The 25,197-nt window shown below is 40.9% G+C and overlaps 1 protein-coding gene across 1 annotated transcript in view; it reads left to right on the top strand.

Annotated features, from left to right (window-relative positions):
* AKAP6 (A kinase (PRKA) anchor protein 6) overlaps window positions 1-25,197 on the top strand; it is a 524,496-nt gene that overhangs the window by 167,365 nt on the left and 331,934 nt on the right. Inside the window, exon 4 of the mRNA XM_006889980.1 lies at window positions 9,483-9,605. Within this exon, the coding sequence (XP_006890042.1) occupies window positions 9,483-9,605 (123 nt within the window). The remainder of the gene's footprint in view (window positions 1-9,482; window positions 9,606-25,197) is intronic.

Raw genomic sequence — 25,197 nt, forward strand, 5'->3', positions numbered from 1 at the left:
GACATCATGCTTGGGAGGGTAGAGGGACGGCGCAGGAGAGGAAGGCCCTCTATGAGGTGGATTGATTCAGTGACTGGGATAATTGGGATGGGAGTATCAGAGACAGTGCGATTGGCACAGGACAGAGCGGAGTTTAGGGCTATGGTCGCTATGAGTCGCAGGCGACTCAACGGCACATAACAACAACAACAACAACAACAACATTTGTTAAAATGGCTATTATTTCTCCATTTAATGGGTTTTGTTTCTTTGTTAAATCTCAGTTGTCCATAGGGAGATGGGTTGATTTCTGGGTTTTTTATTCTATTCCTTTGATCTATGTTTCTGTCATCATACCAAATATCATGCTGCTTTGATTACTACAGCTGTGTGGTAGAATTTGAGATCAGGAAGTGAGATGTTTACTATATTGTTTTTCATAATAGCTTTGCTTATTCTGGGTCTCTTTCCTTTCCAAATGAAACTGAATATTGCCTTTACTCCATCCTTAAAAGAATGAGTTTGGTATCTGTATTGGGATTGCACCCAAATTGTAGATTATTTTTAGTAGGATTGTCATTTTTACAATGTTCATTCTTCTCTCCGTGAATAGAGAATATTTTTTTCCATCTAATTAGGTCTCTTATTATTTCTTGTAGTAGTATTTTTGTTGTCAAATTTTTGTGCTTTCTAGTTAACTATGATTCTTAGTGACCCTGTGAAGTGTCTCTGAATTTGCCCTGTCTTGAGCTACCATTTCTGCCCCACTTGACCCCATTGCCATAGTCACTCAATCCATCTCATCTACAGTCTTTCTATCTTGTGTTTCTCTTCTTGTATAATTTCAAGCATGATGTCCTTCTCAAGGACTGGCACCTCCTGACTACATTTCCAAAGTACATGAAACAAAGTTTCAAAATGCTTGTCTCCAAGCAACAACTTGTTTTCATCCTCTGCAGAACAGACCTGTTTATTCTCTGGTAGTCTCCACAATAGTTCAATACTCTTTTCTAGCACCTCAGTTCAAAGACACTGATTCTTCTTCTATCATTCTTAGCCATTGTGAGATATCAAATGCATAGCAAGCAATTGAGAAATGCAAAGCTTAGACCAGGCATGCTGTAGCCTTTAGACTGACACTGTAGCTCTTTCACATTCTGGAGAGGTTCTTGACAGCAGATTTTCTTTTTATTTCCTGAATACTGATGCCAAGGGTGTAGATATTGTATCTGAGTAAGATTAAATTGTTAACTTCAATCTTTTCTCCACCTATCATGATACTACCTATTAGCATAGTGGTAAGAATTTTTGTTTTCTTGATGTTGAGATGCAATTCCTATTAAAGGCTAAAGTCTTTATCTGCAACAAATGATTCAAATCCTCCTCAGTTTCAGTGAGGAAGATTGTGTCATCTGTATAATGCAGATTGTTGATCAATTTTCCTCTATTCCTGATGCCACATTCTTCTTCATAAAGTCTAGCCTCTCAAATGATCTCTTCAGCATATAGATTGAAAAAGAGTGAAGAAGGTATATATCCGTGGTGTACTACTCATCTCTTGATTTTTGATCCATTCATTGTTTCTTGCTCTGTTTGAACAATAGCTTCTTGGTCTAGGTATAGGTTTTGCATGAGCACAATCAAGTGTTCTGAGATTCTCATTCTTTTCAATGTTAACTATATTTTTTTGTGATCCACACAGTCAAATGCTTTTGCATTGTCACTAAAACACAAATAGACATCCTTCTGGTACTCTCTACTTTCAGCCAAATCCATCTGACATTAACTTTGATATCTCTAGTGTATTTTCCTCAAGCAACCTTATAACAGGGGCACCGAGCAACTAAGAAGTCTTAGGGAGGAAAGGGGCCCAACAGCATACCTCCCCAGGGGCTTTGCTCAGTTGAACAATATCATTAATATCACATGCAAGCAAAATTTTTCTTAAGATTATGTAAAGCCAACTAGAACAGTACATTGATAGAGAACTACCAGAAATATAAGCAGGATTTAGAAGAGGCTGTGACACTAGAGATATACTATTTGAAATCTTGTTCATCCCTTTCATTTCTACATATCTTTGTTTTGGCTTCTTGACATTCTAGCACATTTATTTTTTTTTAGAATGTCTTCTCACATCCACCTAGAATTTTATTTCTTCTCTGTCTGTGTCTCCTCCCCAAGTCCCAAATTTATTTTATATGGGAATGGCGGCCATGGGGGTCCCTGGCTAGTGTCCCGTCATGGATGATATCCATCTGACAATTCATCTGGTCTTTGATCATTAGTATACCTCAAATCTATTCTTAAGTTGATCTTTAAATTCAGATAGGATAGACTCAAGTTCATATTTTGCTTCTTGTGAACTTGTTTTTCACTGTGTGGATCATAACACACTATAGTTGACATTGAGTAGACTGGGAATACCAGAGCATTTAATCACACTGTGATGTTTGGATTTTTACTTTTTTATCCATTGCCTTAGACCTGTCCACATGGTAAGGTGGAAATGTGAAAGTAAAATGGATCTTTGAGGCTCCTTCTCCTCTTAGCTCCACTGAGGGCATGGACTACAGCTGCCTCAAATGAGGATACATGGCTTATCATTTATCAGCTTAAACATCACAACAGCTGTGAGGCCAACATAAGAGAGAGCTAATCAGACTGTAGAGAGACTGAAGCAAGGCATAGTCTGGCAGAGCCAGATGGCACTGGCACCAACGTTCCTCCACTAGAAGTATCTCGTCGTTGACTTTGAAGATGCCCAGATCAATGGAGGGACTAAATCTTGCTGTTGACTGAGAAGCTGTCTGAATTAATTGAAGAATTCTGTCTTGCTGTACAAACTGGCTTGGACTGCTGTTAACTAAACCTTGCATTAAATTTCACTGTATGATATTCTTTGCCTTCTCTACTCCTCGTGCCACCTATTTCCCTAATAAACCCAACAACTGTGAGTAAAAAGAGATTCTGTAATGGCTGTGTAGTCACTTGCAATGAATTTTAGGTTAGCAGTAATTAGCAGAAGCAGGTGCAGTAGAGTTGAGGGTGGGTGGGGACATGTCTGACCTTGTGGGGATCAGTTTTATTTTGTGGATGTTGTTCATGGGAACAGTTTCCCTTTGTAAAGTTAGGAGAGATCAAACTCAACTGTCCTCACACTGTCCTTGCTCCTTTTACACGTACTCATATAAAATCTTTACTTTGACTAAGAAGCTGTTGTCCGAACAGAGCAAGGGAACACTGGTTAGAAATCAAGAAAGGTGTGCATTAGGACTGTATCCTTTCTCTAGACTGATTCAATCCATATGCTGAGAAAATAATTAAAAAGCTGAATTCTATGAAGAAAAATGTGGATAGGAGGAGGACTCATCAAAAACCTACATCATGCAGATGTTACAACCTTGCTTGCTGAAAGTAAAGAAGACTTAAAATGCTTGCTGCAGAAGATCAAAGACTAAAGCCTTCAATATGGATTACATCTCACCATCAAGAAGACACTGGGCTAATAGGTAATATGATAGTTGGAGAAAAGATTGAAATTGTCAGTGATTTAATCTTACTTGGATCTACAGTCAATATTCTTTGTACCAGCAGTCAAGAAATCAGAAGACACATTGGGAAAATCTGCTGTCAGGGACCTTGCCAAGGTACTGAAGAGCAGTGATATCAGTTTAACGACAAAGATATACCTGATTCCGGCCATTTTCTTGTCAATCACTTGTTATGCATCTGAAAGTTGAACAATGAATAAGGATGACAGAAGAATTGATAACTTTGAGTTTTGGTGTTGGGAAAAGAGTATTGGATATCCCATGAACTGCCAACACCCCCCCCCCCAATATGTCTTAGAGATACACCAGCCAAAGTGCTCCGTGGAGGCAAACATTATGCAGTTTCGTCTTTGTTTCTTTGGTCATATTGCCAGGAGAGGTTATTCCTTGGAAAGGGAAATCATGCTTGAAAATGTGGAGGGTCAATAAAAAAGCCCTCCCTCCCACCCAATAAGGTAGATTGACTTCAGCGGTGGGCTAATGTGTCGAAGATGGTTGAGGACAGCACAGGATTGGACTTGATTCAGGTCTGTTGTTCATAGGGATGCTATGAGTTGAACTCGAGTCGATGGACCTAACAACAAAAACAGTAGCAAATGTTTTAAAAAGCATTTTGGTAAGGACTTTCAAAAGTCAAGTATTTTGAAAATGAGAATTAAGTATTCCCTATAATGTCTACTGGTGTTTCTTTCATGTTAGCAGGCACTTAAATATTTATTAAATGATTGAATGGATGATCAATATTTGTTATACTAGACTTTGGCATGTATTACAAAATAAATTTCCCCCCATCTCTGATGTGGTTACTATATCAGCCTGATTTTCCTTCATTAATGTCAAAAAGATTCTAGCTGACTTAACCAGAAAAACAATTTTAAAAGATTATTCACATCTTTGGAGACATGATGTTGTTGTTGTTATGTGCTGTCAAGTTGCCTGCGACTCATAGCGACCCTATGTACAATAGCCCTAAACTCTGCTCTATCCCGTGCCAATCTTATTGTCTCCAACTCACTTATCCCCATTACCCCAGTGACTGAATCAATCCACTGGAGCCATGATGGCATATTTATTTTCTTTTCAAAATGAAGGTTGCATCTACTCTTCATAATTTTGAATTAACCTGTTATTTAAGCATTAAAAAAACAAAAGAGCATCTTAATATGATTTCTTCCACACATCTGCATGGGTCTGTGTATAATGTTGGTCTGAGTTGGTCTAAGAGCATCAGTGCCCAGAATAGTGTCCACTTCCCACAGGACTCTGGTGAGAATACACAGACTGAGGAACTGAGAGTGGGAGAGAAACGTTAAGTCACAGCAACCCTATGAATAAGAGACTGAAACCTTGCCCTCTCCTGTACCATCCTTGGGATCTTCGCCATGCTCAAGGCTGTTGTTAAAGTCACCGTGTCAATTCCTTTTGTTGACAGTTCACGGACCCACTGCTTTTTCCAGGTTGTCTTAATATTGTTGTTGTTGTTGTGTACTGATTCACAGCTGACCTTCTGGCAGGTTTTCAGAGGCAGTTAATTGCATGGGAGGAGATTGCCTGTCCTTCTCCCGAGGAGCAGCTGATGGATTCGAACCATGTGTCTTCGGGATTGTAGCACTGTTTCTTACCACTAGGACCTACATCTATGTGAGAGAGTAGAATTGCTCCTAAGAGGTTCCTAGGATGCAATAGATCATCAGGTCTTTACCAAGCTTTAGGCAGGTTTAAACTGCCAACCTTTTGAATAACAGTCAGGGACTTAACCATTGAGCCATCCAGGTTCCTCTTAAATAGGTCTTCCCAGAAACTTAATAACCAAAATGCAAAACTCATTACTGTTGATTCAAAACACACTCATAACTGACCCTCCAGTGGTTTTCTGAAGCTGTCAACCACACAGGGGAGATTGTTTCTCTTTTTCCTCTGTGGAGCTGATGGTGAATTTGAAGCACCAGAGAGGTGCCATCTTTGGGTTAAGCAGCCCAGTTTCCTACAAACTATGCCACCAAAGCGTCCAGCCAAACAACTGTGTTTTTTCCGATCAACTTCCATTGTTGTTACTCTTAGGTGCCATGAAATCAAGAACAACTCAAGTGAGCAGCAAATCTGCACTTTGCCCTGTTCTGTGTCACCCTCACCATCTCTATATCCCATCTACTATGGCCCGTTATTTAATCACTGTGTCTACCTCCCTGAGGATCTTCCTCTCTTTTGCTGACCCTCCAAGCATGATGTCCTTTTCCAAGGGCCCCTAGCATTTAAAACAATGAGTAATAATTGGAGAACTGGAGGATTTGGGTGTTCATCAAATGAGGCGTTTGGTGAGAGGATCCACAATGAGTACTCCTGACATTTTCCCCATTGGACCGTTTCACCTCATGTGGAAGCTTTCTGAGTCAGGATCACAGGGAGCTTCAGTGACGTCACTAGCCCTGCCTTCAGTTTCTGATCAAACGAGGGAACAAAATCAGTTGCCATCAGATTGATCCTGCTCTTGTAGACCACGCATATGTCAGAGTAGATCTGTGTCCCCAACTCTTCAGTGGGTGACATTTTACAGCTAGATCACAAAGCCTTTTCCTAAGGCTCTGCTAGGTTGACTCAAACCTCTACACTTTACATTAGCCATCAAGGGCTTTAATTGTATTACCCAGAGATTTGATTCCCTTCCAACGAAGTTCACAAATCACCAACCCTTTGTCAGTAGAGGCTTGTGTGTCGCAATGCAGACTAACAAAGCCTGGAGAGCTACTCAACGTTCTGTTGTTTGCTGTTGTTCTTGTATGCTGCTGAGCTGCAACCGACATGAAACAGAACCTCCCTTCTACCAAGGAGCAGCTGGTGGATTTGACCTACTTGCCCTTGAGATTGCATTCTTACTGCGAGACCACCAGAATTCTCCACTGAAAACCCTCTGACTCACAGGCCAGACCTTCAAAATAGATCAAATCAATTCACATTTATTGCTGTTGAGTTGGAAATGACTCACAGCTGACCCACCTGGGTTTCCAGAGGCTCTAAATTGCCCTGGAGGAGATTGCCCCTTTTTCACCCCCAGAGCATCTGGTAGATTTGAACAGGCAGAGAAGCATTACCTTTGGGTTAACAGTGTAACTCCCTTTGGACTGGGCCACTAGAGATCCCTTTCAAAATAGATATTAAATGTAAAATTTATTCTGCTGGTTCAAAGATAGTTGTGTTGTGTCTCTGGGGGAGTCTTCTGAGTCTCAGCTTGGCATGGTTGTTCTCAGCGGGGAAAACTCTTGGTAGCATCTGTTAACGTTGGAAAAATAGGATGCATCACTGTATCTAGTGATAGCATTAGCTGCACAGGGGTTGAAATCGCACTAGTGCAGCGGGGAGTGGCGGGCAGATAATCTGCGCGGCCTCTGTGGGCCTCCTTACCTGCCATCTCTGCTCTCTCCCCTTTAGAGACAAGATTGTGCTTCTGAGAGCTGTGTGTCTACCACTTACTTTACCAACCTCCAAAACTCCATTCTCGCCTTCTCTATGAATTATTTTCAAGCAAGCCAATGGATCTGCATTAAAGGGTTGTGAATTGTAAAATATTATGTAGGAGAAAACTTAATAGCAAAAACTAACTTCCAAGAAGCATGATAAAGAAAATGAATTTTCACCTATTCTTACTTCAGCCTCAAAACATCCTCAGTTAAGCACTGGAAAATATTAATCACAATGAATCAAAATGCAAATCTGAAGAATGGGTTAAATTAAATAGAGAAATGGCTTTCCTGTGCTCTATGGAAGCTCTGGTGACCTAATAAGAAGCTTCACTGCAATCCCAAAGACAAGATGTTCGAATCCACCACCTGCTCCATGGGAAATGGATGAGAAATTTCCTTCCCGTGCGATTTACAAACATCCCCCACCACCCCCCGGAGGGTCAGCTATGAGTCATTTCTGACTTGATGGCAATGAGTTTTAGTTTTGCGCCAGCTCTTTAGGAACAATGTGGAAACTTGCCATTTTGCCTTATGACCTCCAGGTGGTGCTGTTTACCTATATATGGGAAGCAGGAGCCGAATCCCATTTCTTTATATTTGTAGCTTTCTTTCTCCAGAGCCGGCCCACCCCTTTCCTCACCACCAGGCCTCGGCATTTTCCGTTTCTACAGATGTGTTCTTTTAAATAGTCAATAAAATTTTATTACCTGCGTTTAAAAAAATTACAATAAGATTGTGATTTGTGCCTTTTAGCAAGAAGAATATTTGTTTAGCTTGATCATTGTTCTCTCTTCTCCCCTTCCTTGCTTCTTAGCACCCAGACTTGGCCACAGGTACTGCGCTATCAACAGAACTCATCTAAGTCCCCTTTAGAACAGTTAAGTGACTTTAAAAAAAAAGACTCATACTTTAGCTAAGACAAATCCTGGTGGCACAGTGGGTTAAGCATTGGTCGGCTCACCTGTAGTGCGTGCTGTAGTGGCTTAGTTCATACCGAGTTGCACTGGGAAAGCAGAGGTGGCGCCTCTCTGGCAGTTGAAATCTACCTACCAGTGACTCCCCTGACAATCTCCTCCAGTGAATGAGAATATTAACCTAAAGGTTGCAAGTTGGACCAGCCACTCTGCTGAAGCGCTCTGCTTCCGTCAGGATTTACAGCCTCAGAAGCCTGTAGAGGAGCAGTTCTACTCTGCAGCCCATGTCCACAGCCTGTCCATACGCTGGATTGACTTGATAACAGTGGGTTCACAGGCTTCTAAATAAAGAACTTCTTCCACTTCGTGGGATGCTTCTGTCCCCAAACCAATGGCTACTGCTGGCATACCTACCTGATTTAAGACTGGGGAATTGCTCGCTAGGCACCAGATCGGTTCTGAGGTCACCTTTACGAGGATATGTTGCAATCTAATCCAAATTCCTCAGAAAAGGGATGTTTGCGTCAGGAGGGAGAGGGTGGAATAAGGAACTCAGAAGAAATTCCTTTTTAATAATGAAGTTCGGCGTAAGGGGTAGTGGAAATTTCCTTCTACAACAAAGATGGAATTGTTGTTGTTGTTGTTGATTGTCCCTGAGACAAGCATGACTCATAGCGACTCTATGAATAAAAGACCTAATGTCTTTCTATAACTTTCGTCATTTCCACAAGTTCATAGTTTCCAGAGGCATGTGGTTTAGGAAGTGGACGCCACTCCTGCTACCAAAATCTGTTTTACAACTGGAAGCTCCACCAAACACTGTCCACATTGGGAAATCATTCTGGTATTTGATACCCCAATGGCACAAGGTTCAACATCACAACAACCCAGGTTACTTCATACAGCACATTGACAAAGAGTGATGTACAAAGTGGAAGAGTGTTACTCCAGATACAGCAGCACTATTTTCACTTAGCAGTGGTTAAGTGTCTTTAAGTAGAATGCAACTGAGAGTAAACTTTGCACAAAAGACATGAACTCTGCTCTATAACTAACATAATTTCTGTACATTTAGAGAGTTAAGTGAGTTTGTAGGATTTCCGGAAGAATCTAGTTTAAGAAGTGGATGCGACTCCTGCTTCCCAGGATAAATCAGGCTGGAAGCTCATCCACACATTGTCTATAATGGGTAACCATTATGGTATTTGACAAGACTGTGGAAGAGTGTGCAGCATCACAGTAACACCAACATGTACAACAAAGATGTAACTAGGATGAGAAGATCCTCCCTCTGCCATCTAGTCAGTTGGGATCCAAAGAGCTAGGGTGATAAGTCTTTATGGGAGAAGAATGCCCATCTTTGTCCAACACAATGACTAGTGGATTAGAACTGCTGACCTTTTGGTTAGCAGTCTAACATGTTGCACACTGTCCTCAGGGCTCCAGTGGAAGCACGCTGGCACTGATTTCATGATCAGTGAGGTTTACAATTTTTAATACTGCCTTTAAAATATATAACCAACTAACATTGCTTTTTTGTTCTCTTTTTCTCTCTCCCCTTTCTTTCTTCTCACAAGGGGTTTGTGAACAAGCTGGATGAATTCATTCAGTGGCTAAACGAAGCCATGGAGACCACTGAGAATTGGACTCCACCCAAAGCAGAGACAGACAGCCTTAAACTGTACCTGGAGACGCACCTGGTAAGCAAGATTGAGCTGTTCTTACTATCAGTAACTGGAGGGTTTTACCGTGCTGCTTGTTTGTTTATAGAGAACATAAATTTTATCTAGCAGAGGTCACTATATGTTAATGAATTTAAGCTTTTGTGGGGCAACCGGCAGATGCTTTCATTTTATAGGCATTTCAATTAAATACTAGGCAAGTCACAGTCCCTGTATTTCAAACTAATTTTCTAAAGGATCTTTTTGTAACCTAGAAAAGTAAACACTTATTTTTAAGAAACATTCTTGGAAATTACTGGAATCTTTGCTCTTTTTGAGCAAGGATGGGAAAGAAATAAATAAAGGGGAGACATCATTTTTGATGACCATTCTAAGCTTTTTAGAATTCTTGTAAAATTAATGAACCTCTCATTATCAAGAGGGTCTACTTCATCTGTTCTACACTGGGTTATTTTAATAAAATATTTAAAACTATGATCTCCATCATTTTTGCTGCTATGTAGGTTTTTCAGAATATAATTAATACAACTGTCATTACACTAGCTCCCTGAGCTCAGGGAAACCGTGGAGGGGAAGTGGCAAACACTTGGGTGAATATGCTTCTGAATATGTTAGAAGCAAGAATTATAGACTGGGGGACATTTGATGAACCTCATGAGGTTTTTACTGAATGCTTCAAATGGCCGATATCAATTATGAAGGGGTGGAAACCTAGTAGTGGAGGGTGATAAAGCATGAAGAAAAAGCACATTGTCATAGGGAATGAAAATTCAAGCTTTAAGAATCTCATCTTTATTCCTTTCACCGATAGCATAAAATTGACAAAGGCAATGAACGTGAATCCTTGGGTAGCCAGCTGTGAGGTTGCTTTTCTGTCCCTCTCACACAGAATTTGGATCGAGTAGACAGTGTGTGGAAGCCCAACGTGTAGTGTAGCTCACGGAGTTCCACACCTGGGTTCTGTGATGTTAAGTAGGAGAGTCTGTGTGGAGTGTGGGGTGAGAAAGAAACAGAGACATAGAGAGAGACAGAGGTGGAGGGAGGGAGAGAAAGAGAGAGGGAGAGAAAGAACATGGCTTTGGGGTTTGTGGTGTTATTTTAGATCATTGCAATAAAAAACTGCCTGAAAATCCTGTTGCTGCATGTAAATATCCTTGTGGACAATGACAAATGGCCCAACTTTGTGGTGCAGGAATGTATTGGTTCCCTTTTTAGAGACCTGAGTTGATGGTGTGTAAAAATGCCAGTGACCCCAACCACCTCTCTTGTACATGGATTTTTAAATACTGCCCTTGGAACTGAATTCCCTGTTGAGTAGAGTCTTGATTTTTTTTTTTTAAGAGGGCATTTCATAGTAGCAAGATAAAGCTATTCAGTGCTTTATAATGTAAATTGTATTAATTAGAATGTCAACTTTTCACTGGCATTGTTCTGACAGAAATTCTAATCTGTGTTTAAACAGGAGTATATGAACTTTATTTCACATTAAGTGCACTGTCTTAATTTGTCTTGATTTAATATTTTGTGGGAAATGCATTTTGGTTTTGAGGTCCCAGAAGGCACCCAGGCTTAAGGAATCCTTAAACTCCAGTTTGTTTACTAAAATCCCACATAGGAAAGTGTGAAGGAAACTCTCTTTTCTTTGGGAGTTGAATAACACAGTCACTTTGCAATCAAGTTGCACCGTTGTTCTCAAATTCCTACTTGAGAGTGTCTTCATATATCCTAGCTCCTGCTTTGTTCTGGCTCAACGCAGTCAACTAGGTATTTCTGCAATGATGGGATGCTCTCTGTTTATGTAATCGAATACAGAAGCCACTAGCCGCTTGTGAGAGAGCTCTGGTGGTGTGGTCGGTCTGTAGAGAGTTGTGCTAAGTCAAACTCCATTCCTCTTGGTGGTTCAAATCCACCAGTGTCTCTGAGGGAGAAAGTGCCTGTGTCTTCTCTGTGATTTAACCTCAGACACACAATGAAGGGTCAGCGATGAATTAGTTCTAACGTGATGGCAGTGAGAGCTCACGAACACTTGAAAGGTCATTAGTGTTACTGAAGGACTTAGCTTTGATGCTTATTAAATTTAACTTTTACTTTTCAAAGAGGAGAGCGAATTGGGGGGGAAGGTGGGGAGGGAGAAAAGTGCAACAATGAATGAATGGAAATCCAGAGTCTCTGTAAACTTTCATTAAAATGAATTTTAAAAATATAACTTAATGTATACTTACATTTAAATGGTCACACCAAATAGTGACTTCTGTGTTAAGCTGTATGTTTATAGCCTTATACATCACAGAACTTCTTCAGGGGACCATAAAGTATTACAGATAGCTGTTCTTGCCTCGCAATTCTCACCAAAGTGTGAAAACCATTACGGCAGCCACTTTCTTGGGAGACTTTTCTCTGACTATATGTGATTGTAATTGGTTGGGATAGCGATAACACAGGGGCATCCTCTTTATCCCTATTTTATAAGCAGTGAATGAATATACTCTCCTAACCCATCTAGTGCATGTTGACTTATTCACAGAATTCTGCAATTATGAATGATAGTGTCTAACAGTGGAAGACTTAATATGCATATTGCTATTGACTGATACTTAAGAACAATTATTAGGAGTTGCTCTTAAATGATACACAGATAGCACCTGTGCTCTCAAGTACCTTCCAAAGAAGCAAATTCTGGTTTCTTCTGCCCATATATGTGTTTAGGGGGCTCTGGTGGCCTAGCTACTGGGTAAAGGGTTGTGCTATAAGCCAGAAGGGCAGGTTGTTTGAATCAACCAGCTGCTACAAGAGAGCTGCTAGCGGCTTTCTTCTTGTGCTGTGAACAGCCTCTGAAAACCCACTGGAGAATCAGCTATGAGGCAGTTCTGATTTGACAACAGCGAGAGTTTGTATGTGTGTTTACATCATCCTCCTGATCAATATTGCCATTTCCAGTGTTTACTTTGTTTTCAGTGACTCCAAGTTAATATTGAGTGTTTCTGCTCAAAAGAAGACAAAAATTATCCACCCTCATGTAAAGAAAATGTACATGTGAGTCTAGAATTTATGTTTCTTGTCCACCGGTGTAAATCATCAGTACTCCTTAGAGAGTGAGCAAATGGCATTTACAAAATTATCCAATATGCTGAGAGAGCTAGTTGAGTGTCTTTAAATGTCTCTGTGGATTCCATAAATTTAACATTATATCAACAAATGTACAAGTTCTGGGGTCAGAGTATCTGACAATAATGTGTTAGAATTGTTGCCACCTTTCAAAATTTGCTACAAAGGAAAAAAGCAAATATAAAAACAATGACAAAAGTTGTACATCTATTTTTTGATAGTTAATTCAATTATTTTCCATCATGGTAACCAAGGGTTTTTACCAACACAAATCAATTAAAGCCTCACAATACTTTTAGGAGAGATAGGAGGGAGCTTTATTTTAACTGCAAGAAATACTGTGAAATTGCAATGATACATCAATGATTTTCCATGATAATTAATCATCTGCTTGCAACCTGGCTGCTCCTTTCAAAAATACAATTCCTATCTTCCTAGAAAATGACATTTCAGGAAAATGTCACTCTGGAAAGATATTTTGCACATATTGAACAGATTGAATATTCCTTTTCTTTGATAACCACTTTTAAAACATCACTGAATGTAAGCTCTTGGAGAGATGTCCCCCTTGCTTCTCTCCTCTTTATATAATTTTTTACACTTTTAGTTAAGATAGAATTGATATACAATAACTTGTGCCTGTTTAAGTTGTATAATTTTGTAACTTTTGACAAGTGTGTATACCCACACACTACTCCCATAATCAAGACACTGAGCACGCCCATCACTCCAGAAGCTTCCTCAGGCCCTTTCTTCCTTCATCCTCCTCCATCCCTAACAGATCTGCTTTCCATTAGTTTGCACTTTCTAAAGTGTTCTAAAAATAGAATAAAAAAATACCCTTTCTAAAAAATCTGGTTTCTTTCATTAAGCATGATTTTGAGATCCATCATGTGCTATATATATCAAATAGCCTTTTTTTAATTGTACAGTCACAGTATAATTTGCTTATCTACCCATCTGTTGATGAATATTTGGGAGTTTTATTGATTGAGAGAGAAAAAGTTTTTTTTTTAAAAAAAGAATCAAAAGATGTACTTGTATGGAAGCATCATAGGTAATGTGGACTATTTAGATTTTTTTTCCTTTAAGAAATGTACAGTTTCAATTTGTGTATCAGAGAGAGCCCTAGAGGCATAATTTATAGATAGTTCTGTTGTTAACCCAAAGGCCTTGGCTTTCTGGTGGTTTGAACACACCAGTTGCTGGGCAGTCTGCTTCTGTTCATAGGGTGACTGTGAGTTGCAGTTGACTTTACCATGCCCAACAGGACAAGACAGAGCTCTGGGAGTCTAAAGGCATAAGACTTTATGCTGCAACTCAAAGACAGGTGGTTTGAATTTGCTAGCTGCCCTGCTGGAAGAAATATGAGTGATCTCATCCTAAATGATTTATAGCCTCTGTAAACCCACTGAAGGTTTGGTCTGCTGTGAGTTGGTTCCAACTTGATGACAGTGAGTTGAGTTGAACACTAACAACAAGAAGAAGGGTTGTTTTTTTTTTTTTGTTGTTGTTTGTTTCTTCAAAGTTAGAGTCTTTACGGAGAAAGTCGCAGAATAGGCAATAACTTCCTCCTCTTGAGATTTCATTATGTAGCCATTTGCTCATGAAAAGTTCACACCACTCTTCCAAGTAATTTTCATCCATGCCTAACTCACCAAATGGGCTCCATATTAGATGTAATCAAATCACAGGGCAACAATGTAGAAGTTTTGTTTGTTTTTATTGCCAGTCAGGTATGAAGTTGGAGAAAGTGAAGTTAAACCAACTCAAGAAAGCTGTGCAAGAATCAAGCACAAGAACCCTGCTTAAATTTAGAAAGTAAATTTGCATATGCAGCACCATGTCATGTTGGCCAAATATGACCTAGTCTCATAGAAATAGCCTTGGAAAAATAGTTTTGAAAAAAATGCGGAAATGTGCCAGGAAATGGAGCCTTTAATATTCAAGGTCAGAGATAGCAAGAGTTTAGGGAATGCTTTTCAGGTGATAGGAATGTAGGATGAATGTGCTTGGTTCCTTTCCTCAAGGGATTTGTAATCTAAACTAGAGAGATAACTGACCACAGATTGCTTGCAGTTGTCTGTAAAGCCATATATTGGAAAGATGTGACAGTCTACTTCCATGAAGATTTCCAACCCTGAAATCCCTATGGGGATGTTCTAGTCAATTCTGTTGCTTTACTGGGAGCTGGAATCAACCCTGTGGCGGTGTGTTTGTGTTTGTGGTTTTTAGAATAGACCCATAAGAGTCCCTGGGTGGTGCAAATAGTTAAGGTGCTTGACCACTAACAAAAAGGTTAGAGGTTTGAGGACACCCAGAAAGGCTTCAGAAGAAAGATCATGCGATCTGCTTCTGAAAAATCAACTCCTGCAGGCCCTTTGGATCACAGTTCTCCTGTGATATCCAAGGGATCTTTGTGTGTTAAAGTTGATTCAAGGATAACTGCTTTTACAGACCATAAACGACTAATATCACTCTGATTAGTAAATTGTAGTGTAAGTGAAGTACACGCAAGAGTACAAACAAGAGTTTTCTAGTTTCCTCCTGTGCATAGGAGAGGATCCATTGAGGTAATACTGATAAAATGTTAGGTGATTTTGTTAGAGAGAGGGAGAAGCTTAATAAATATTGTTAAGAAGTTTAAGCAAGGTGCATTACAGAAACATACGGATAGTTCTCTCTTGTCTAGTCATAAATCTTGGTGTCAGCACGTTTCATCTGTCTTGGTCCACTGAGGACACCGATACATTAGAAATGGTGGTTTTTATTTTGAAATCCAATACTTTCATTACTGCACTGCTTTGTTCATTGGAATCTCTCTCTCACTCTCTCATTGCCTTTGAGTTGGTACCAACTCAGACCCACCCCCAAATTGGATTTTCAGAGGCTGTAAACTGCACAGGAGCAGATTGTGCATCCTTCTCCCACATAGCTACTGGCTCATCTGAACCTGCGATATAACACCTTTGACTTGGCAGAGCAACTCTATGTACACCACCATTAGTTAGGATTGGTGCCTGCAATTTAAGGTGACTGCCACACGATGGCACAAATGCACCAAAAAGCCTGCAAACTTAGACTAGGTAGTAGGAAGAACGGGAACTATTTTTCTTAATAGTGTTATCAACCTAAATAGTTATAAAAACAGATTGGATATAGCTAATACTGTTTCTGGTTAAGAATATTTGCGTGCATTTATATTTAGAACTCTATAGTACACTGCTTTGATGGTTAAATAACCGATTTGTATCATGGGGAGGAGAAATGTCTTTCTTATCGATTTGCCTGCAACCTATAGTGACCCTGTGTACAGAAGCTCTGAAGCCTGCCCTGTCCTGGGCCGGTCTCACTACTCCATCTCATCTAGGGTCTTCCTCTTCTGCGCTGTCTTTCTCCAAGGACTGGTCTTTGCTGGCCACGTGCCTAAAGTAGTGAGAGGGAGCTCCAGAATCCTAGCCTCCAAAGAGAAACTTGGTTTCACCTGCTCAAGGACAGTCCTATTTGTTTTCTTGGCAGTTCCTGGTATGTTCAAGACTCATCTCCAGCATCACAATCAAAAGGTTCTTCTGTCATCCTTACTCATCGTCCAGCTACAGAGTTGTTAAAAATACGAAATAGTTTTCCAAATAACTTTCAGCTATTTTTCTTTTACTTACTATCCTAATGTAACCTCTGCCCTATTTTCATAGCATGAAGTTTAAAGATGTTTCCCTTTAATCCTGGTACTCACCCCTCCTACCTACCGTTCTCTGCTTAGCTGACAAGCAACCATAGGCCACTCAAGTTGAGCTTCAAGGGACCTACTGCTACCATGTGGGAGTGCTGTTGAGCTAATGGACAGCCGAAAGCTCCAGCTATGGCTGGCCTCCCTCAGCCTCTAGTGAAAGTGGGGGCAGGGCTGATGACCTCCCAGGAGCTTTGAAGAACCATTTGCACATCCCTGGGCACTCCCATCAGTTTAAAGTGAGCAGTTGAACATTTAGTAGGGAGCAGCCACACTGCTTATCTTTGGGGCATTTTAAATACTGAAAAGAATGAGTTACTACTTCTGTTGGTTTAGGGATGAGAGAGTATGCTCCATTATCAGGAATTTATAGCATTGAGCCATTAGTGCTTGATGTGTTAGGAAGAACACTTGAAAGTACTGGACCATCTTCCTTTCCTGAACATATTTCTAATTCTGTGTTTGGAACAGAAGAGTGGTAGTCCATTTTTCATCAAAAAGAATCTCTGAAGTATTCAAAGCACCTAGGAATATGCTTTTTACCTGATTCACTTTAAGGAATTTGGGTCCATAACAGTAAAAAAATTCTCATCATTCTGAATATAGTTGGTGCCAAACATTTTAGTAAATTGATGCTATTCTTCTTTTTAGGAAATAAGTCCTATTTTATATTAGAGTACCTGGAAAACGCTGCTGAGTATTCTTAAGTATTATCTTTCCAGGGTGGTGATATACTAAACCCGGAAGAGAAAGTGTCCACAGACAAGCCTTGTTTTAATGAGGGCTCCTGCACAGGACTGACAGCACTGCTGTGGGTGGACAGATGTCCATGCACAACCTATCTCAGAAGATCTGAGTCCAGCCATGTTCTGCCCTCTCCTTCTGTCAATCCTTGTACAGTCACTAACTAATGTGTTTATCAAGACGTTTCTCTGGCTAATGAGAAGATCTCTTTCAGGACTGAAATTTTCCTACTGAAATGCCACATGTGTTGGTGACTTGGAGGCTACCTTAGAACCTTGAAACAAGTCACCAACACATGTGGCATTTCAGTGGGAAAGTTTCAGTCCTGAAAGAGATCTTCTCATTAGCCAGAGAAACGTCTTGATATTTTCTTAGAGTAGCTGTGAGGATCGCCATAAATGTTGTGAGAATGCTTGGTTCCATTGGAGGAATTCTTGTGCCTTTTCCTTGGTGACCTGTGAATATTGGGCTGAGAAGTTCAAGTGTTCCTGGAGATTGACATTCTCCTCTCCCCACAGCCTCTCACTGCTGATTGTCACCTTCTTGAGGGACAATTTGTATCTCTTTGGGATTTCCTCTGACACTGATCATGGGTTTGTGCACATGCATAAAACGTACTAGAAATATCTGTTAAATGAAAAACGAGCATTTGTAAAAGTAGTGTTACATTCAATCATCAAAGACAGTAAATTAGGACTAATATTACCAGTCATCAAATAGTAGCCACGTGTACCTATGACAGAAACTATTTCCTCCACCATTTACACTCCAAAATGAACTTTGGTCACAAAGATTTCTGAGTTTCTCTGTAATATTTGAGACAAGGTAAATATGTAAAGAAGTAGGAATGTTTTCTTCTCTACTTGCAAAATATAATTAGTTCCCTTTGGCAGAAAACACAGGAAAAATAAAAATATTCACTGGAAATGTTACAAAATTCCACAGGTTAACATCATTGTTTCAAAATTGAAAGACTGCATGACTACAGAGGATGTTAATGACTTGACATTACAAGATTTATTAATTTTATTTTGAAAGCAGTTTGATTTCCCTTCTAAAATGCATGAAGCATGTGGGAGTTGGACTAGCTCAGCCCCAGGCTGCCAAACAATTTTTTAATGGAACTTGAGTCCTTCAGGGATTGTCCTAAATCCACATAATATTCTTAAGTCCTGATGTTTGCGCTGGGACCTGTATATTAGCAAAGGTGCGGGTGAATAATATACTTATATCCATCCATCACCCTGGTGACTCTGCATCTGTAGAACCTGCTGCACATCAATTATTCTACCGCAGGGGGTGGAGAGATATTTGGGTCAGCATTGACCTCCTTTTCAATCAGGGCTTCAGAACAGTGCGTTCTGGAAGTCAAATGATCCCTCTAGACAAGACCTCTGTCCGGGCATCCATTTGGCCTAATGTGGCCATGCTGAGAAGTCAGCATGATTACCTGTGTCAGGTGTGGAGGTGGCATCCAGCGAGCAAATGAAGCACTGAGAGCACCATCAACGTTCAGGATCTCTCTCATCTATCTCATACTTGCATTAAGATATTAGCAAGCCTATAGAAAAGAATGGCAACGCCAGTGGGATGTCCTTTACACACACACACACACACACACACACACACTCACTCACACTCACACACACTTGTTTGTTTGAAAGCAACTGTGATTTGTTTGAAGACCTAAATTCACTTTCCAGTGCTTAAAATGTTTTTCTAATCTGGGGTTTCAGAAAGATGCCTCCTCGGGAAGATTAAGGAATTTTGGCTCTAAATCTTAATGTTTTCCTTTTGTAAAGAAAGACAATATTATTTTTTTTTTATTTTCAGGTTTATCTTTTAAAATCATAAATTTGGTTCTACTTTTCTAAGACTACAGAGCTCCTTGATTTTTTTTTTGGGGGGGGGGCTTCTGATTTCATACCTGGAGGCAATTGCAGATTGTCATAATTGATCAATCAATGACAAATGTGGCCACTTCATTTTGTTGGGGAAATAAGTACACAAATGTGGTTGTGGCTGACCATTTATTTAATTAGGTGGTAAGTACCATATGATGAGAGGCTAAAGTTAAATTGATGATTTGGGCTACGTCAGCCAGGGTTCAGTTTACATGGCAATTATGCTGAGATCATCTAGGTGTAATTGGCAAGTAATTTTGTAAGCGAAGGAACATGACAGCTCATTTACATGGTGTTCACTGAGGAAAATTTGGGGACATTTATCAACCACTTCCAAGAGAAGAGTAATTGTACCAATATCTCCCAAAATGCTGCTGGCAGTTTGAAAACTGACTGGGTTTTGGTCCATGTGTCACTTCAACCCCTGAGCATTTATTGGTGGTCCTCGCTATCCCAGGCACTGTCCGAGGCACAGAGGGTGTGAAGATTTGAGAGAACACATTTTGAATCTTAAGGAGTTCGTGACAGAAAGCAGACATATTAACAGTAATTATACCATAGTGTGGAGGTTTGGGTTTTGCACGGGGCACTGTGGATGCCAAAGAAGAAGGTGGAAGATGAGTGGAAGTAGTGAAGATAATCCTTGAGATGTCCGTTGAAGGATAGACGGGGCTTAGAAAGGGGGAGGTCAGGTTGGATACGTCAAGTAGAGGTGTCTACGTAAGCAGAATGTTGGAGAAGCAAGAGAGTTGGTGTGATCTGGAAAACAAACATTTTAGGACCTCTGGAAGGCACATTGCGAGCCAGCTCGGCCATGATATCAGTGTGCTGTGTAGGTTATATTGGAGATCTGGGTTTTATTCTGAAACTTGGGAAGTCTTTGGTAGGTTTGAAGAAAATGGGGCTCTTTGCCAGAATTGTTTCATAGATACGTTCTTTTGTGTGTTAAAAACCCTTGATGACTTGTTGCTATGTACTGTTCTACATGCTACATGTGTAGCTCATCGCATCTTCACAGCAGCCTCGAGCAGTGGGCACTAGCAGATGAAGAAACTGTGATCCAGGCAGGTTGTCCAAAGTTACATGGCCGGTGGTGGAGAAGTCAACGTTGGAACGTAGGCCATGCTAATAACCAACACTTCACATCTGGTCAAAACCTCCTTGACACATCATACCGTACGTCTCTGTATTAGGACTCCATCCTTCCCCAACCACTACACATACGTACACCCATGTGTGCACACACAACTGTGAACTTTATGCAGGTAGGGACCTCATTCCTCTCATTCACAGACAGTATCTGTATCTTTGGGTAAAGAGTGAAAGTAGTTTTATGGGATCTCTCACTGGAGACTGTCATAGTTACCTTGACAGAGTATGATGATGGAAACTTGAATTAAAGTCAATGTTAGTGAATATGGAGGGCTGAAGAGAAAGAAATTGGCAAGAATGAGTGACTTACTGGATGCGCAGGTTTTGCTGGCATCTCTCATAGTACTTCTGATCTCTAACCCCCAGGCTGGAGAAATGTCTTGGCAGAAGAATCTGAAGCAGAGGGAAGCTCACACTGCTCTTCACAGAGCAGTTAAATTCCAGAGAACAAATTTTGTGAACTCAGGATAAAGATTTAGAAGAGACTTCTCTAGAGATGGTTAAAAATAGAACAGGCACATCTGTCTGGGATGCTGGAGGGACGGAGAGGCCTTGGGGTAGATGAGCAGATAGATGGCCTTTGGGATTCTTCCCCTTTTGAAAATTCTCTGGTTTAAAAGAAATAAGTATTATCCCAAATTGCTGATTGTTAATTGCATGGCTTGGAGAAGATAAAATCAAAGTGTTCAGGATTGGAAATCATTAAGTCCAAATGCCTGGATTATAGATAAAGAAACAGAAGCCCAGAAGGGTTAAATGACTTGTCCATGGTCACACACTTGAGGAAAAAAGCAGTGCCCAGTACACTGGCTTCTTATTCCAGGTTAACTCTTCCCTGCCTCTCAGATAACAATGTTTATTGTTTTTGGCTAATCTCTCTGGGCTGCCTGTGTCAGGTGATGACACAAGGGCAAGGACATTTGGGGTCTGCTCTTGAAGAATTAAAAAAACTTCAACAATGTGTCATTTGTTACTTGGCAATGTTATAAAGTACTTCCTACTATGTATAACAAGGGCAGTTTAGATTTACATGGTGAAATATGCACCTTCCATGTAGGGACCCAAGTTCGATTCAGTGCCCTTCATCTGCAGCCACTCTCTGCTCATCAGTAGAGGCTTGTCTGCTGCTGGGATGCTGAGCAGATTTGAGTGGATCTTCCAGGCTAAGGGGGAAGAAGGACTTGGAATTGTGTTTCCATCACGATAAGCCCATGAAAGCTCTATGAGTTACGCTGGTTCGACCTGTAACTATTATGATGCTGCTGCAGGACGGGGCAGCATTTCCCTCCTTTGTGCCCGGTCGCCACTGGCCAGGGGGCTGCCTCTATATCAGCTAACAATAGCTATGTAGAACACTTAAGAAATTGAGAACAACGAAATTGAAGGGTCTACAAAGTGTGCAGTTTCAAATGCTTTACCTTCATTATCTAGAATTCGCATAGCAGCGTAGAAGTCAAATATTATTATTTCCATTTATGCTTTACAAAACTAAAGCCCTGAAAACTCTTTAATGATTTGGGGCTCTGTTGGAGAAGAGTACAGAATACTTGTGGACTATTTAAAGAACCAAACATGCTCAGAGAAAGTACAACCAGGTGCTCATAGGAGATGAAGATGGTGGGGCCAGTCTCATCATGCTGAGAAAGGTGAAGGGTCAATAAAGGGAAGGGACCCTCAGCAAGATGCATTGGCGGTGCCTGTAGAATGGACTCTATTATATCAACAGTTATGAGGATGGTGCAAGGCAGGCCAAGGTTCATATCTGTTGTTTATCGGGTCGCTATGAGTTATAGTTGGCTTGACTGTACCTAACAACAACAACAATATTAACTCCAAATCCTACTCTGCACAGATGGCGTGAACATTTTATTGTTTCCCTGAGATTTGTCCCTTTTCCCCCATGCAGCGGGACTACTAATTAGGTGTAGCAGCCCTGGTGGCCTGATGGTAAGAACCTGCACTGTGTGATCCCAAAGGCACACAGTTTGAATCCAATAGCTGCTCTGTGGGAGAAAGATGGGCAGTCTCCTCCTGTTTGACTGACTGACTCTAAAACACCCCCAAGAGGGTCAGCTATAGATCTATGTCAACAACACCAACTGATCTTGACTTTAAAGAAAGTATCACTAAAAGTTAGCCCTGGTGGCCTAGTGGTGAGAAACTGCACTGCATTTCGAAGGTGTGCAGTTCAAATTCACCAGGCACTGCACAGGAGAAGGATGGGCCATCTCCTCCTGTGCTGTTAACTGCCTCTGAAAACCCACTGGAAGGTCAGCTATGGGTCGATTCTGACTTGAAGGTACACGATAATGAAGTTATGATCCCCTATACAGCCATAATGACCACAAGACATTTTTTCCCCCAAGAGAAAGCAACTCTGATTTCATTTTTTTATTTACCCTTAATGGTTTTAAAGATCCTAAATCCAGACACTTGGAGCATTGCACTACATGCGAGGTACAGGCAGCTGAGGCCATGGTTGTGGCTCTGGACTCACGCCCTAAATCTTTGTCCAGCAGACAGGCCGCAGGGCTGTGGGGCACAGGCCGCTCCCACTGTGGGCTGAACAGTCGGTGGGCCTGGCCACTCCTCCCTCGGTCTGCCAGCCTCTCTGCTCCCTCTCAGGGGCTGCTGCTGCTAATGCCGGTTCCTCTGACTTCTAGCAGCAGCTGTAGCAGCAGCAGCAGTGGGGTGACAAGGACTACTGGAAGCAGGCTCTCATAAATTTTTAATATGGTGCTCATACAATGTCCAAATCATGTAACATCCACACTCACAGAATATGTCATGGACATTAAGTGATACGCACATTTGGTTTCATCATAGGCAAAATTTTGAATTTTATTTTCTTGTAATATATTGTTTTCCAGGTCATGGGATAGTCTTCATTTGTAAGACTGTATGGACTAGTGGGTAAAGAGTTGCCCTGCCATCCCAAAGACATCTCACCAGCTTCTTTCCAGGAGAAAGATCGACAATCTCCTTCCATAAAGCCTCTGAAAATATACTGGAGGGTGAGGATCATCTGTGAGTCAGTTCTGACACAACGGCACATAACAAAAACATAACAATATCATAATATTCTACTAGATTTTCAGGAGATTTGAAAGCAAAGAAATACTTTTAGAAATCTTCTACTGCTTAGAGCCTATAGCATTTTAAAGATCTATGTTTTAAGGCTCTGGGCACGGCTTACAGTGGAACTAGGGCAAAAGGTGGCCTGAGGTGTGACTTTGTTCTTGTTACGTCACACCAGTTCTACCTCATAGCGACCCTGTGCGCAGCAAAACAAAACCACTCCTCTGCCCTGTACCATGCTCTCGAGCGTAGCAGTGTGTGAACCCTTGGTTGCAGCCACTGTGCTATCTACCTTATTGTGACATGTAGCCGGTGGCTTTTCAAGCTGCCAATTCTCTGACTGAACACACATTCTTCCTCTTTCCCTTGTTAAAAAAAAAGGCAACTTTTCATTTTCCTAGGGTAGTAAAAATCTTTTGTGTGAAGAAAAAGTGTCATCAAGTACCTTATTCATCAGAATATATACCATCTCTTTAAAATGACAGGGAGTAAAAGTTCATCAGTTCAATATGTCTTTCACATTTGGAGACTCCTGACTAATAACCTCTGGTATTTATCATCAGAGCAGCCAGAGAACTGAATTCTGGCAAATGCTGCTCTCACGCACTGAGAAAAACTTTAAAACGACAGAGATTTTCTCCCTTTCCCCCCTACTTCCATTAATTCAAAAGAGTGCACCCTGTTTTAATTTAAAAAAAATAAGTACATGCAGAAACATTTGGCCTATATTATTTTAACGGATTCCTTAAATGAATTCTTTGCCTCCAGTCTGTTTTCTTAAGATCAGCTATACAGAAGCCAGGAAGATCTTTCTAGAACACAGATCTGCATCAATTGCACTCTTAGGGTACAGAGGATTAAGTTTTGAGCAGCCCCACTGCTGCCTCCCTTACCCTGTTACAAGCATTTCGCACCGGTGTCCCTTTCACGCTGTGTTTAACGGTAACTGTTTAACGGGACATGTACAAGCTAAGTCTTTTATTTTTTTTCTATATTTTATTCATTTTCATAAACATTTACAGAGATTTTGGGTTTCCATTCATTCATTGTTGCACTATTCTCTCTACCCTCCTCCCAGTTTGTTCTTGTACAAGCTAAGTCTTTTCCACACAAGCTCTGAACCTCAAGTCTGTGTCTCAGCTTGGAACTCCACAGCACCTTTATGACACTTATCACACTCAAGTGGGTTGCAGTACCAAGCTGGCTTTGCTTGGCCAGCATAATGCTTTATTAGGCACCACCAAGTCCATGCCAACTCACAGTGACCATGAGCAGGAGCTCTAACCCTTGCATGTCCGCCATGCTCAAGCCCACCGTGATAGTTCCTGTGGTAATCTACTTTGTTAAGAGTCTTTTGCTCTTTTGCTAACTTGCTCCTTTCCTAAGCAGGCTATCTTTTTCCTAGTACTGGACCCACCTGAAAACCGGCCTTAAACAAATGAGACAAAATTTTACCATCACTGCCTATAAGGAGGACACTGATTGCCATTCCTCCAGACCGATGGAAAAAAAATCTAGCTGAGCAGGTCACTTTGCCCCCAGGCTCCACCCCTTTCCATTAACCACAAAATTCAAACCAAAGTAATTGTTGTTGAATACCTGTCGTTGTTGTGTACCATCGAGTCAGAACCAACCCATAGCAGGTTTTCAGAGACAGTTAATAGCATGGGAGGAAATGGCCCATCCTTCTCGCACAGAGCACCTGGTGGATTTGAACTGTGTGTCTATGGGATTGCAGCACAGCTTCTTGCCACTAGGCCAAAGAGTTGTGTTGCTAATCCAGACAGGTGTTTTGAATCCACTAGCTGATCTATAGGTGAAAGATGGGCCGTCTCCTCCTATGCAATTTACAGCTTTAGAAAATCCACTGGAAAATTAGCTACGAACTGGTTCTTACTCC

Source organism: Elephantulus edwardii, unplaced genomic scaffold (genome assembly GCF_000299155.1).
Source record: "Elephantulus edwardii isolate Elephantulus edwardi_28Jun2011 unplaced genomic scaffold, EleEdw1.0 scaffold00084, whole genome shotgun sequence".
Classification (NCBI taxonomy): Eukaryota; Metazoa; Chordata; class Mammalia; order Macroscelidea; family Macroscelididae; genus Elephantulus; species Elephantulus edwardii.